Genomic DNA, 14,152 nt, shown 5'->3' with positions numbered 1-14,152 from the left:
CTTGCTGTAGCCTAGTGCTGATATCTCAGGGCTCCTGAATATCCTCCCTGCTGAAAAATCCTCCCTGCCCAGGGGATCACGCTGAGAGTAATTCTGGCTCCACAGACCCCCCTCTGCCACCCCCCATCCCCAAGCACAGCGGGGCTGCCCGGGGAGCGCTTCCCTCCCCGCGGGGCTGCAGTTCTCTGTGCGTCGCTTACAGATTAATAATTATCCTCCCGCTCTCCATTTGTTTACTTACGCTGTAAATTGTCCAAGCCGGGGGCTGCCCCTGGCTCGCTGCTGCCAGAAATACGCGTGAGGGTGGCAGAGTCATCCCCAACCACCACCTTCCTCCTCCTCCTCCTCCTTAGCTTCTCCGTGGCTCTGTGTGCGAGCCCTGTTCGTAACCCACCCTGTTGAGATCCCACAAACCCCCCGTGTCCCATCCTGGGCAGGCTGGTGTCAACACAGATTTTTTTTTTTTTCCCCCAAACCCCCTTTCTGCAGCGGCAGGAGGTGGCCGCTGTCCTGAAGGCCAAGCTCGTGCCGAAAGCATCCTCAGGCTCCTGCAAGTCTCGGTTTCTCGGAGGAGGTCGCAGGCAGAAGGCTATATTTGGCCATAGCTCTGCCCAGAGAGGTTGTTTAAGACTGGGGGAAGCAAACTCTGACCCTTTGCAGTGAGTCTGGACGGCGTGTTCACGCTGGTTTTAGTCGCTCGGGTGTTTGGGCTTTGTGTTTGCCTGCCCGGAGCTGCTTGGTTTTTTCGTTTCTCACCAAAATTGGGGGGTCCCGGGGAGCACTAGCCTGCGGAGAGCGGCACACTGCTCCTTCCCCTGCCGAATTGGGGATGCTGGTGCTGGTGTGATGCTGGCAGCCTCCCCTTTTAATTTTTTTTTTTTTTTTTTTTTTTAATGGGCGAGGAACGCTGCCGGCTGGGGCAGGGCTGGGTGTTTATCCCGTGCCACTGGCCATACTCCAGCCCTGTTTGTGCAGCCACTTCCCCAGGGCCAGGGCTGGGGTCGTGTCCCCCCAAACCCGGGGATTCATGTTTCCCTCCGCCCCCCCGCCCCCAAACCAGCTGCACTTGGGGGGTCCTGCACCCCTAAACCCAGCGTTTTCCCCCCACCCAGCACCCCGTAACTTGTATTTCAAAGCATGCAGGGGGTGATGCTGCAGGGAAAGGTGGGTGCTGGGTGACCCCAAGCCTTGAGCAGGGGAAAATCGATAATTTTGGGGGAAATCCATGCTGGATGGGGAACTGGAGGCTGCGAGTCGCTCCCTCTCTGAGGAGGCTGCAGCCCTTTGCTCCCTGGTATAAATCATTTACCTGCCTGTGACCTTCGCTTCAGCCCCCAGCCTGGGAAGGGTTGAGGGGCCGGGGTGAGGGGGGGGTTTTGGCTGGGGGGTGACCGCTGTGCTGCAGCATCCCACGCCCCTCTCCCTGCCGGGTGCACCCCACTATCCCGGCTCCACTTTGGCCCCTTTATCTGCTGCGTGCTCCTCTTTGGTGGGTCCCTGTGCAGGGCTGGGAAGGCGGCCCAGTGCCGCCAGGAGGAGGAGGAGGGGTGGGGAGAGGCCATGCCGGAGCTTTGCCAGATGTGGGAAAGGAGAGAAGGGGGAGACACTCTTGCTGCTGCTTCCCGCCGTATTGGGGACCCCTCCCTGCCCCAGCCCTACGTCTTCAAGCCGCCACCACGCTCATGGCCCGGGGATGAAGCCGCTCGCCTCGGCCAAGCGAACCAGCCTTGGGGTGAGCATCCCCGCGGCCAACGCGTCCCCCCGTGTCGGGGTTGGGTGGGTGGGTGGAGAGCCGGGTGCCGACGGCTTCCCCCCGCAGCGCTCCCCGCTCTCGCCTCCCTCCACCCCCCGCATTGTTCCCGGCCCGGCGGGCGGGAGGAGGAGCAGGGCCAAGGGCCAGCATGCGGTAGGCGCCCGTGCCGCCGAGGCAGGCAGGAAGGCAGGCAGGAAGGCAGGCGCTGGGAGCGTGCCGCCGGCCACAGCCGCCTGTCATGTTGGTCGAGCTGCTCTTTCAAGCTGCCTGTGTGTCCCTGTTCCTCCCGGGCGGCCAGGGCAGGGTGTACCCCGGGAGGAAGAAGCCGGCCAGCTTTGCTGTGGAGAGGTAGCCATGTCCCCCCCTTTTTTTTGTTATTTTTTTTTTATTTTGTCCTTCTCCCTCTCCCAGCTACACCTGGGGATGGCAGCGTGTCGTGCCGTGCCATGCCAAGCTCCGGCCATCTGCCCCGTGTCCTGCCGAGCTCCGGCCATCCACCCCCTCAGCTGCCCCCCCCGGGGCTCCGGCCGTGTGTCCCATCCCAGCTGGAGGGGCTGGCACCCCCCCGCGTCCCTCCCTCTGCCCCCAGGGGGGATTGACCGGGATCATGGGAGTGTGACCCTCGCAGGGGTCCTGCTCCCCAGCATCCGTATCCTCCTGCCCCTTGTCCTGCTGGGGGACATTCCGCCTCTGTCACCGCGTGTTGGGGTGTTTGGGTGAGCTGGGCACGATCCCCTCTCTCTGTCCCACCTTATTTTGGGGTCACGCTGCACCCTGGTTCATCCTGTGTCTGCCTCTCCCTGGATCGACTCTGTGCTCTGCCACCCGGCATGGGGTGACCACAGGCACGGCGTGACCGCTCCTGTGTGTCCCCCCTATCCTTGTGTTCTGGGGGTGCGGGGGGGTGAGGAGCTCCCCCAGGCCCTTCGCTCTGCCCTGGGGGCTCGGGGTAGGGTGGCCTCAGCCTCTCCTCCCCGGCGCAGGCGCCGCGTGGGGCCCCACGTCTGCTTCTCGGGCTTCGGCAGCGGATGTTGCCCCGGGTGGATGCTGTCTCCAGGCAGCGGGCAGTGCACCCTGCGTGAGTAACGGCCTCGGGGAGGGGGTGCATGGGGAGGGGGGAGTCCCTGCCCTCCTGACTGCTGCCTGTCCCCCCCCTCTCCCTGCAGCGCTTTGCTCCTTTGGCTGCGGCAGTGGCTTGTGCATCGCCCCCAACCTCTGCTCGTGCCCGAATGGAGAGCAGGGCATCACCTGCCCAGGTAACCACCCGCTCCCGGCCGTGCCGAAAACCGGGATCCCCGGCCTTTCCTAGCAGGGCACGCTGCTCCCTGCCACCTCTCCTTGTCGCATCCCCCAGCGTGGTCCCCATCCCTAGCCAGGGTACGGGTGCTCCTGGGGCAGGGTGCGGTCCCTGGTGGGGGGGGGGGTCCGGGGAGGTTGGGTGCGTGCTGGGGTGGTGTCGGTGCCCTGCGGACCCTCTGTCCGTGTTTCAGAGCCACCGGGGACATGTGGGGAGTACGGCTGTGACCTCTCCTGTAACCACGGCGGGTGCCAGGAGGTGGCCCGCGTCTGCCCCCTCGGCTTCTCCATGGTGGAGACGGCCAACGGCATCCGCTGCACTGGTGAGCTGTGGTGGGGAGGTCCCAATGTGTGTGAGGGGGGTCCCAGAGGTGGCGGTGGCCCCCCATCTCCAGCTCTCCCCACTCCCCCCCCCAGATATTGACGAGTGCCTGAGTGCTGCCTGCGAAGGTCTCTGCGTCAACACCGAGGGTGGCTTTGTCTGTGAGTGTGGCCCCGGCATGCAGCTCTCCGCTGACCGCCACAGCTGCCAGGGTGCGTGGGGGCAAATGGGGGCACAAGCAGGGGCTACCCAGGACTCCTGACCCTCAGCCTCTTGCCCCCACCAGATACGGACGAGTGCCTGGCCACGCCGTGCCAGCACCGCTGCAAGAACAGCATCGGCAGCTACCGCTGCTCCTGCCGGCCTGGCTACCACCTCCACGGCAACCGGCACTCCTGCGTGGGTGAGCACTGTGCGCCGGCCCCCCTTCCCTTCCCACGCTATGAAATCCAGGAGACAGAGGTGGCTATTGAGCCCGTCACCCCGCTGCCACCGCCTTGTCCCCATCCTTGTGTGGGCCATGCTGGAGGGGACAGCTTGGTGTGCCAGGGTCCCCCTTGAGCTATTTCCCGGGGTGCAGCATCTCCCGCCCCGGGGTACTGATGAGTCCCTGTGTCCCTCAGATGTCAACGAATGCCGGCGGCCGGGAGAGCGCCGAGCTTGCCAGCATGCCTGCCACAACACGCCGGGCAGCTACCTCTGCTCCTGCCGCCCCGGCTACCGGCTCGGCAGTGACAGGGTCTCCTGTGAAGGTACCCTGCTCCTTCTCCGGGCCCAGAGAGGGGAGTGGAGTGGAGTGGGATGCTCCCAGCTCCCTGCCTGCCCTAAGTGCTGTCTGTTCCTTCCTTCCTAGGCTACCCCAAATCCATCCTGGCCCCGTCACCCATCCTTCAGTCCCTGCAGCATCCGCCCACCCTCGTTCTGCTTCCTCCCGGCTCTGGGGGACCCCTCCTTGTCCCCAGGGGCTCCCCCTCACCCCACCTCCCTGCTGCAGCTCCTGGCACCCAACTCCCTTCCTCCTCCCCCACCCCAACCACTGAACCATCCTCACGTGCCGTGGGAGCCCCTGGTACCTCCACTCCCTCAGCTCCTCGCTGTTGGTACTGGGGGGCTCCCCGGGAGCCTGGAGCTCGCTGGATGGAGTCGGGGTGCCGGAGCTGCACCTGCCAAGTAAGCACCCCTCTTCCCCCCACCTCTCCCTGCCACACCAGCCTGACATCGGGCTGAGCTGGTGTGTGCCCTCGCAGGGAGGACGAGTGCTCTGCGAGGCCGTCAGCTGCCCCGTGTCCTGCTCTCACCCACTGCCCGCCCCGGCTGGGAGCTGCTGCCCCAGTTGCACAGGTAAACCCCAGACCCCCCCACAACAACCCCAACACCCTGGGGCAGCCCCCCCTTAACCCTCCTGCCTCGCAGGCTGCCTGCACGATGGGGTGACTCGGGCTGAGGGCGACGTCTTCTCCCCATCCGACGGGAACTGCACCGTCTGCGTCTGCCTGGTGAGCCCGCGCCATCCTGGGGTGGGAGCATCCCCCCCCTCCAAAAAAAACATCCCTGGGATGTATCTTTGAGGCAATGAAGCGGGATGTGCTGGGGCAGCACGATGCCCCGGTATCGGGGAGCGGGTGCGTCGCCCCTCGGCTGCCCCGTTGCAGCCCCACACTCTCTTCTGTAGGCTGGGAACGTCTCCTGCATCACCCCCGAGTGCCCCCCGGGCTCCTGCCCCAGCACCTCGCCAGCTGACTGCTGCTCCTGCCAGCCAGGTGGGTCCCCCGGGCTCCCCCCCAACCCTTGGCGATGGGGTTTTGGGGTGGGGGGTCAGCAGGGACCACGCTTCACTTCCCAACCCTGCTGCCTCGCTCCTCCCCAGCAAAATGCAGTTTTCGGGGCCACACGTACGCCCATGGTGCCCGGTTCAGCCTGGATGGGGATGACTGCACCACCTGCATCTGCCGGGTAGGTCCTGGGGGGCCAGAGGGGTCCCCAGGGTTGGGGATCCCCAAGGATGCTCCAGGCATCATCCTGATGGGGATGGCGGGGGGGAATCCAGCCTTTGCTTGGGGCTGAGGCAAGATGGGAGGGTACGGGGCTGTGTCTGGCTGTGGGGGCCAGCGGGTGACGTGTCCCTGCGGGTGATGTGTCCCTGTGTCCCCAGGGGGGTGAGGTGGAGTGCTCCTTCGCCCCGTGCCCCATGCTGGACTGCCCACAGCACCAGCAGCACCTCGGCCCCGGGCAGTGCTGCTTCACCTGCCGGGACCCCCCAGCCCCCCCTGCCGGTGAGACCACGCTGGGGGGTACTGGGGGGATGGGCAGGGTGGGATGGAGGGGGACAGCTAGGGGACAGGGAGGACAGGATGTGGGGGACACTTGGGGATGGGGAGGGTGGGATGTGGGAGACAGTGAGGACAGGCTGGGGGGGGACATCTGGGGATGGGCAGGGCGGGATGTGGGGGACACTGGGGTATGGGGAGGGTGGGAGGTTGGAAATACCTGAGCACAGGGAGGATGGGATTTAGGGGACACCTGGGGACAGGGAGAGCAGGGGAAAGTGGGAGATCTGGATGTGGAGGTGCACAGGGTCCGGCAGGGCCTTGGGGGGACTGCACAGCCACGGGGTTTGGAGGTGGGCAGCGGGCACGGGGTGGCAACCACACACAAGTCCAGCGGTGCAGCAGGAGGGTGACAGGCTGGGGGTGTCTATGTCCCCCCGGGTCCCGTCCCCGCCACTCCCAGGTTGCTTTGTGGACGATAACGGGGTGGAGTTTCCCATCGGACAGATCTGGTCTCCGGGCGATCCCTGTGAGTTATGCATCTGCCAGGTGAATGAGAACCTGCTCTGCTTCACTCCTCCTACCTGCCCCTGCCCCAGCGCACGGCTCCTGGCCCCCCTCCTTCCCTCGGGATGCCGGGCTGCTCGTGGCCGTGGTCCCTGGCAGCTCCCCAGCAGCTCCCCGGCTTTGTGGGCTTTAAACCCCGCGGTTTTGGGCAGCCCAAGGTCTCTGTCAAGTGCTTCTCCCCTGCAGGCAGATGGTTCGGTGAGCTGCAAGAGGACGGACTGCGTGGAGACGTGTCCCTACCCCATCCGCATCCCCGGGCAGTGCTGCCCCGACTGCTCGGCAGGTGATGGGGGTGGTGGGTGCTTTTCAGAAGGTTGCTGGGCCTTCTGTGCCCCCCTCTGCATCCCCCTCTGCACCCCCTCTGTGTTCCCTGCCTGCGGTCCTGGGCAGAGCCAGAGCCACCAAGCCTGGGCTCAAGCAGTGAGGTCTCCCAAGGGTCCCCAAACCACCTGGGGACCATAAGTGCCCCTCTCCTCCCTACAGGCTGCACCTACATGGGAAGGATTTTCTACAACAATGAGACCTTCCCCTCCGTCCTGGACCCCTGTCTCAGCTGCATCTGCCTGGTGAGGGCTGCACCGGGGATCGCGAAATGTATTTTTCGGCTCCTGCCCCGTGGGCTGAGCCCCAGTTTTTTCCTCCGTTGCAGGAAAAAGCTCCCGGGTGTTTCGGGGCTGCCCCCTTTACCCCAGCCCACCCCGGCAGGCGCTAACGCCCGGCCCTCGCGCGTCTCTCCCGTCTCTCGCAGCTGGGCTCGGTGGCCTGCTCGCCCGTGGACTGTGCCATCTTCTGCACCTACCCCTTCCACCCCGAGGGCGAGTGCTGCCCTGTCTGTAACGGTAGGAGCTGGGAAAGGGGGTGGGGGTGGACCAGGGGGTCCTGTCCCCCCACCTGGTGACCCCCCATCACCACCACCACCTGCTGAGTGCTGCCTCACTCCCCGCAGACTGCAACTACCAGGGGAGGAAGGTGGTGAACGGCCAGACCTTCACCCCCGAGGGACAACCCTGCACCCGCTGTACCTGCCAGGTGAGCGGGGTGCCCGTGGGGTGCCCGTGCCGGTGGCAAAGGGGATGGCGGCGGGTGGCTCACCCCGATTTTTGCCCCTCGCTGCCAGCTTGGCGAGGTGAGCTGCGAGAAGAGGCTGTGTCCCCCCTCCTGCGCAGAGCTCGCCGCACTGCCCCCTGCCTGCTGCCCGCCCTGCCAAGGTAACGGGGATGCCCAGACGCTGGGATAAAGTCTGGCTTGTGCCCCCCTGCCCTGCGGGACACAGCTGGGGTGGTTGGGTGCCCCCAGAATCACAGAATCCCAGAATCATCAAGGTTGGAAAAACCCTTGAAGATCATCCAGTCCAACCATGAACCTCACCCTGACCGTTCTCAACTCCACCAGATCCCTCAGCGCTGGGTCAACCCCACTCTTCAACCCCTCCAGGGATGGGGACTCCACCCCTGCCCTGGGCAGCCCATTCCAACGCCCAACAACCCCTTCTGCAAAGAAATACTTCCTAAGAGCCAGTCTGACCCTGCCCTGGCGCAGCTTGAGGCCATTCCCTCTTGTCCTGTCGCTTGTTCCTTGGTTCAAGAGACTCATCCCCCCTCTCTGCACCCTCCTTTCAGGGAGTTGTAGAGGGTGATGAGGTCTCCCCTCAGCCTCCTCTTCTCCAGACTAAACCCCCCCAGTTCCCTCAGCCGCTCCCCATCAGACCTGTGCTCCAGACCCTGCACCAGCTTCGTTGCCCTTCTCTGGATGCAGGTTGGGGTGGGGTGGGGGGTCCCAGGGGAGAGGTGGGTGCTAACTGAAAGCATCTCTCCGTTAGCCACAGACGTCCGGCTCCTGCTGCAGAGCGGCGACTTGTCCTTGTCCCCATCCCACGAGGAACCCCCTACCAGCACCCCCAGCCCCCCATCGACTCAGACCCCCCGCCACCGCCTGGCCCAGCTCCTGCTCCCCAACACATCCCCCCTCGGCCCCTCTCCAGGGAGCACAGGGGCTGAGGAGCCCCCTCTGACCATGCTGAGCCCTCCTGGGCACCCATTGACAGCCGCACTGCCCCCTGACACCCCCTCAGAGGCTGCAGCCCCCACAGGCACCCCCAGCTCGAGCCCCGAGGCTCAGGGGCCCCCTGGGGACGTGGACCCCTCTGTCGTGCCACCGGCCAGCGGGGAGAGCCCCGGCGGGCACACGGTTCCCTAAGGTCCAGGTGCCATGTGTGCCTGGCACAGAGGATGAAGAAGAGGAGGACGAGGGGATCTACAGGACCAGCAGGCCTGGCCCACCAGGCCCCTCCCGGGGTGGTGGGTGGCTGGGGAGGGGGTGCCAAGCAGAACAGGGTGGGTGACACCATCCCCACTCCCATGGGTGCGTGGACACGGACCCCATCTGCCCTGGGGGGGCTGGGGCCCCCCAGATGAGGCAAGACTGGGGGTGCAGGACCAGCCCCCCCGCCCCCCCCCCCCCCCCCCAGCCTCGCACCTCCCCGGCTCTCTGGGTGCAGAATGGGGGGCTGGGAGCTGCTCCTGGCTGGGCTGGGGTGCCCCGAGCCAGCCCCCACTTGCAGCACGCACCCCTGGGCTGGGAACTGCCCCTGGCGTGGGGAGGGGGTGAGCTGTGTCCCCCCCTCCCCTTTCCCCCCAATAAAGTCACCCTGGTATTTATACCCCGTCCCCCTCCTCCTTCTTGCACCTGGCCAGCCCTGGGGCTTCCCCTTGCTGCGGGGGGGGCTTTGGGGTGCATGCCCCCCCCCCCCGGATGATGTGGGGAGTGCTGGAGGTTTTCAGCTCTCTCTGAGCAGGGTTTGGGGACAAGAGGGACGTGTCCTGCCCCCGTGGCAGGAGCCTGGTTGGAGCTGAGCTGGGGGGGAAAAGGGGGTTGGGGGGGGGTGGCGGGGAGCTGGTGCCACATTTTGGCAGCTCCTAGTCGAGACTTTCCAGGGGTTTGACCCGAGTGAGAAGTGTCAGGTCCTGGGAAACGTTTGCGAGGTGCTGAGGCTGCTCTACCCTGGGAGATGGTGACAAACCAGGGCCATGGCTCCCGGCAGCACCACAGGGGTTTATCCGGCACGGAGAGATGGTGCTTAGTGGCACAAAGTTCCTCCCCCCTCCCAGCACCAATTTGGGACCCAGCGCCACAACAGGCACCGTTTCACCCCAAAAAAGTGGGTGTGGGATGCTGGCAGAGCCGCAGCTGTGCTCCCATCCTCGTGGTCCTTCTCTGGCCCACCTGGCCACCAGTAGCCACAGCCACCTCCCAGCATGGCCCGTGGGGATGGAGAGCAGTGGCCCTGGGGCCTGGTTGGTGGCCCGGGCAGCCTGGGGCTCTTTGGGGCTGCGGTGGAGGGGTTTGCGGGGCATCATCGGGGTCCACACCCAGGGCCATGGTGGCAGCACTGGGATGATGGAGCCAGCCCTTCCCAGAGAGACGTGACACAAGGGAGCTCGTCCACAGCTTTATTATGCTCAGTGGCGGTGGCAAGAGGGGATGGGAGTGTTGGGCAAGGGTCAGGAGTGCCAGGCACCAAGGTGGAGCCACCAGGGCAGCAGGATGGGCTACCTGGCCCTGGTTCCAGCCCTAAGGCGCAGCTCAGGGCAGCGGGGACAGCCCCACCATGTTGTTGGCCCTGTTGAAGATGACGTAGTACTCGCGGATGAAGACGTCCCCCAGGATCCAGAGCTCGCCCGACTCGGTGGGGATGTTCATGCCTTGGAAGGCGAGGCTGCAGTACCCGTTGCTCTGCAGCCAAGGACACGGTGGATGGTGGGTATCAGCTGCTGGACCCCCCCACCCCGAGCCCCCCCAGTCCCCCCCTCCCCGGTGGGATGCTCACCTGCAGCACGTAGGCACTGGGTGGCACAGGGAAGCCTTGGCCATTGAGGTAGAAGACGACGTCGGGCAGACTGCTGACAGCCTCACAGCTGATCTGGGGGGGAAACGGGGGCAAGGGGGGGTCAGCGGCCACCTCAGGAGGGCTCATGTACTCCAGGGAGCAGTGGGGACCATGGAGCAGCCGCGGGATCCAGCTGGGCACCCAGCAGAGCCCCAGAAGTCCCCCAAGTCACAGAATCCCAGAATCATCTGGGTTGGAAAAGCCCTTGAAGATCATCCAGTCCAACCATGAACCTCACCCTGACCGTTCTCAACTCCACCAGATCCCTCAGCGCTGGGTCAACCCCACTCTTCAACCCCTCCAGGGATGGGGACTCCACCCCTGCCCTGGGCAGCCCATTCCAACGCCCAACAACCCCTTCTGCAAAGAAATACTTCCTAAGAGCCAGTCTGACCCTGCCCTGGCGCAGCTTGAGGCCATTCCCTCTTGTCCTGTCACTTGTTCCTTGGTTCAAGAGACTCATCCCCCCTCTCTGCACCCTCCTTTCAGGGAGTTGTAGAGGGTGATGAGGTCTCCCCTCAGCCTCCTCTTCTCCAGACTAAACCCCCCCAGTTCCCTCAGCCGCTCCCCATCAGACCTGTGCTCCAGACCCTGCACCAGCTCCATTGCCCTTCTCTGGACACGCTCGAGTCATTCAATGGCCTTTTTGTCGTGAGGGGAAAGAGGGACGGGTAAGTCCTGTGTGCTCCCCTGGGGCCTCACCTGGCCGTTGGAGCTGGCACCGAAGGCGTTCAGGAGGTTGTTGAGGGCTGAGTTGGGCATAGCCAGCAGCGAGGTGCCTGTGTCCACGATGGCCTGGCAGCCAGCAGAGCAAGCAACGACCTGCCCGCCAATGGAGACGCTGGGGAGAGGGGCACAGGGTGAGGCTCCCGGGCATGGGACGAGGGGCTGCACCCCCAAAAAGAGCAGCTGGAGGGCAAGGGGTGTCACCGAGCCCACGGGCTGTGCTGGGATTACCTGTCCATGGTGATCTGCCAGTAGGTTTCAGCAGAGAGGGGGATCCAGGAGATGCCGTTGGTGGTGTAGGAGGAATCGATGGCGCCGAAGAGGACGAAGCTGCCACTCTGCCCGTTCCTGCAAGGGGGGAGCTGTCAAGTGGGGGTCCCAGCCCGCCACCATGCCGCTGGCAGTGCCGCCACTGAGGGGGGCTTTGCCACCATCCTCCTGTGCTTGTGCCGCTGCCAGCGATGGTGAGTCACCTCCCCGGGAGTCACGGGAAGTCGTGCTGCTGGGGAACGGTGTCGGAGCCAGCCCCGGTGGGACAAAAACAGGAAAAAAATCCTTGTTGAGGGCTGGGTGGCTCCGGCCGGGGCTTACTTGCTCAGGTAGACGGAGAAGAGATCCTGGGCAACAAGTCCTTCCTTCATCATGTTGTCAAAAACAGGGGTGGCTCCGGAGGAGGCGATGCTTGGGAAAGCCAGCCCCAGGATGCCATCAAAGGGCACGTAGTAGAAGAAATCACCGGGCTCGGTCTCAGCCAGCCCGAAAATCTGGTTGAGAACTTCGATATCTGCAACCTGGTTGGGGAGAGGAAGAAGGGTTTGGTTTAGGCGGGAAGTGCCCTGGTGTCCCCGCTCCCAGGGGTTGGAGGGGGCTGGTGTCTTACTGTGACGGTGTCATAGCCCAAGATGCCAGTCATGCTGCCGGTGCCATAGGCGATTTCGACGCTATCGTTGGTGCCGATGAAGGTGGAGGAGTCGGCTGGGTTGAAGCGGTTGTGGTTCGCTGAGGGGATGGAAGGGAGAGAGTCAGGGTCTGTCCTGCCCTTGGGGACCGAGGAAGCTCCTCCAGGCTTCTCCCATCGTCCAACGTCCCTCAGGAGAGACAGGGCAGAGCCGTCCTCAGCTCCCAGCCCCTCCCTGGCAAAACCCAGGGCTTCCCCTGCCTTCACTCCTTGCCCAGTGGCCACGGGGCCACTGGATACTCACTGCAGGCCGGGCTGGAGCAGTACACGGAGGGCACCCACAGGTTGGAGGAGCCAGTGTCAAAGATAACAGTGAACTCCTGGGCTGGGGAACCGATGGAGATGGTGCCAAAGTACTCATTCTGTCAAAGAGTGATGGGTAAGGGATTAGTGGGGTGGATAAGGGGCTAGCAGGATGGGTAAAGGGCTAGCAGGATGGGGAAGGAGCTAGTGGGATAGGTAACAGGTTAGGGGAATGGGTGAGGAACCAGTGGGTGAGGGGCTAGTGGGATGGGTAAGGGGCTAGCAAGATGGGTAATGGGTTAGGGGAATGGGTAAAGGGCTAGTGGGGCAGGTAAGGGTCTAGTGGGTCAGGTAAGAGGCTAGGAGGATGGGTAAGGGGCCAAGGGCCCTGCGGGCCACCCCTCTGCCCCGCCATGCTCACGTCCATGTAGTTCTGCAGGGGCTCGGCAGAGGCACTGGTGGCGAAGTACTTGGTGGCCGGGTTGTAGGGGTGCTGCTTCAGGTAGTGCTGCAGCAAGCCGTGCTCCTGCAGTGACTGCCGCAGGGACTTCCCCCTCCGCAGAGGGACCCTGCGGGCAGAGGGGAGCCCACCCGTCACCCAGAGCCAGGCAGGGACACGTCTCTGGGGGGGGAGCTGTGGGTACCCCTGCACTGCGCTTGCCCTGTGCTCCATCCCATAGCCCCACGGGTGGGACCCCGGGGCCCGTTCTCGCCGCAGGGAGCCTCGGCCATGGCAATAGGCTGCAGGTTGTCCCCCCCCACATTCCCTGCTGGGGGTGCTGGGGATCACCAGCGGTTGCGTGGGTACCCCAAAACCCCGGTGCTCACCTGAGGGCAAGGCACTGGGCCATGGCCACCAAGCTGAGGAGCAGGAGCAGCTTCATGGTGACTGGTGACAGCGACCAAGGTGAAGAGATGCACTGAGTGTGCCACCAGCCCCAACCTGGCTCCTTATATCCTGGCCACGCTTGTTTGGCCAGCGTCCTCGATAAGAAAGGCAAACGCCTCCAGGGGAAGTTATCACAACGTCCTTAAGGCAGGCAGGGGGAATGTCAAGCTGAGGACTCTCATCTTCACCGGGGTCAAAAGCACAGGGATGCTTGTGGCAGGCTGGGACTGGGGGAGAAGCACCTTCCAGTTACTCTGAGTCCAGAGCGGGAGGCACTGGGGGGCTGGTGAGGGGGACGTGGGGCTGGCTGGGGGCCATTTCCGGGCATTTCCTCCCACTGTGGCTGAGGAATCGCAGCGTAAATCATGCGCCGTTAGATAAAAGCATTTCTTTTCCAGTTGGCTCTAGCTGGCCCGGGGTGGCCACCACAGGGGATGACATTTTCCCAGCACTGTGGTCCGGAGGGTCCTGGGGCTGCTCTGGACCGTCCCTGCCCTGCTTTGAAGAGCAGAGTTTCTGTAAATTTGCTTTATCTTGCACCAACATCCAATGGGCAAACATGACCGTTCCTCACCAGCCTTGTCCGTTGCAGGTGGCAGCTCCTCTTAGCTCAACACCCCTGTCCCTGAACGTCTGCCCCGGGGCTCTGGGTGGGGAGGGTGGAAGCCCATGGCCTCCTCCAGCTGCTGCCTGCACCCCCTGCCTGCACCCCCTGCCCCCATGCTGGAGTCATCAGAGGAACTGCGCTGCTGGGGTCTGGCTTCATATCACAAATCACAGACTGGTTTGGGCTGGAAGGGACCTTAAAGATCATCTAGTTCCACCCCCCTGCCCTGGGCAGGGACACCTTCCACTAGCCCAGGTTGCTCAAAGCCCCGTCCAACCTGGCCTTGAACCCTTCCAGGGAGGGGGCAGCCACAGCTACTCTGGGCAACCTGTGCCAGGGCCTCACCACCCTCACAGGGAAGAATTTCTTCCTTAGATCTCATCTAAATCTCCCCTCTGGCAGTTTAAAACCGTCACCCCCTCGTCCTATCCCTCCACCCCTGATCAAGAGTCCCTCCCCCCTTTCCTGTAGACCCTTTAAGTCCTGGGAGGCCGCTCTAAGGTCTCCCTGGAGCCTTCTCTTCTCCAGCTGAACCCCCCCAACTCTCTCAGCCTGTCCTCACAGGGGAGCTGCTCCAGCCCCCCGAGCATCTTCGTGGCCTCCTCTGGCCCTGCTCGAGCAGCTCCGTGGGCTGCCTG

General features: G+C 64.2%; 2 protein-coding genes across 4 annotated transcripts; one reads left to right on the top strand and one right to left on the bottom strand.

The window, feature by feature from the left end:
* Window positions 1-1,374: 1,374 nt before the first annotated feature.
* VWCE (von Willebrand factor C and EGF domains) lies at window positions 1,375-8,864 on the top strand. 3 transcript variants are annotated; one of them, XM_074885216.1, is made up of 20 exons: window positions 1,375-1,732; window positions 2,737-2,831; window positions 2,920-3,009; window positions 3,244-3,372; window positions 3,467-3,583; window positions 3,658-3,774; window positions 3,995-4,123; window positions 4,201-4,541; window positions 4,619-4,712; window positions 4,785-4,867; window positions 5,044-5,131; window positions 5,239-5,324; window positions 5,524-5,644; window positions 6,102-6,187; window positions 6,392-6,488; window positions 6,689-6,771; window positions 6,954-7,044; window positions 7,152-7,234; window positions 7,323-7,413; window positions 8,025-8,864. In XM_074885216.1, exons 2-20 carry the CDS (start codon window positions 2,798-2,800, stop codon window positions 8,399-8,401), a joined length of 2,337 nt encoding a protein of 778 aa, XP_074741317.1. In that variant the 5' UTR covers window positions 1,375-1,732; window positions 2,737-2,797; the 3' UTR covers window positions 8,402-8,864. The 3 variants fall into 3 exon arrangements, with proteins under 3 accessions (XP_074741317.1, XP_074741315.1, XP_074741316.1); XM_074885214.1 differs by lacking the exon at window positions 1,375-1,732 and adding an exon at window positions 1,747-2,101; XM_074885215.1 differs by lacking the exon at window positions 1,375-1,732 and adding an exon at window positions 1,749-2,101 and having other exon boundaries at window positions 4,225-4,541.
* Window positions 8,865-9,745: 881 nt separating this feature from the next.
* Window positions 9,746-12,902, bottom strand: LOC141950442 (pepsin A-like). The gene is made up of 9 exons (XM_074885240.1): window positions 12,847-12,902; window positions 12,440-12,587; window positions 12,020-12,137; window positions 11,698-11,816; window positions 11,409-11,608; window positions 11,049-11,165; window positions 10,761-10,932; window positions 10,032-10,124; window positions 9,746-9,937 (listed from the first exon to the last, which is right to left on the bottom strand). The coding sequence occupies exons 1-9, from the start codon at window positions 12,900-12,902 to the stop codon at window positions 9,788-9,790; spliced, it is 1,173 nt and encodes a 390-aa protein (XP_074741341.1). The 3' UTR covers window positions 9,746-9,787.
* Between the last annotated feature and the right edge of the window lie 1,250 nt (window positions 12,903-14,152).

Source organism: Strix uralensis, chromosome 15 (genome assembly GCF_047716275.1).
Source record: "Strix uralensis isolate ZFMK-TIS-50842 chromosome 15, bStrUra1, whole genome shotgun sequence".
In the NCBI taxonomy this organism is placed as follows: Eukaryota; Metazoa; Chordata; class Aves; order Strigiformes; family Strigidae; genus Strix; species Strix uralensis.
This window is presented reverse-complemented; position numbering and strand designations above follow the sequence as displayed.

Bases quoted from the DNA above. Each gene is read 5' to 3' on its own strand.
- VWCE (XM_074885214.1), top strand. From the start codon at position 1,992: ATGTTGGTCGAGCTGCTCTTTCAAGCTGCCTGTGTGTCCCTGTTCCTC. The intron at 7,235-7,322 runs GTGAGCGGGGTG...CCTCGCTGCCAG, and splicing joins GCACCCGCTGTACCTGCCAG to CTTGGCGAGGTGAGCTGCGA. The intron at 7,414-8,024 runs GTAACGGGGATG...TCTCTCCGTTAG, and splicing joins CTGCTGCCCGCCCTGCCAAG to CCACAGACGTCCGGCTCCTG.
- LOC141950442 (XM_074885240.1), bottom strand. From the start codon at position 12,902: ATGAAGCTGCTCCTGCTCCTCAGCTTGGTGGCCATGGCCCAGTGCCTT. The intron at 12,138-12,439 runs GTGAGCATGGCG...ACTCTTTGACAG, and splicing joins CCCTGCAGAACTACATGGAC to AATGAGTACTTTGGCACCAT. The intron at 10,933-11,048 runs GTAATCCCAGCA...CCCTCTCCCCAG, and splicing joins TGGCAGATCACCATGGACAG to CGTCTCCATTGGCGGGCAGG.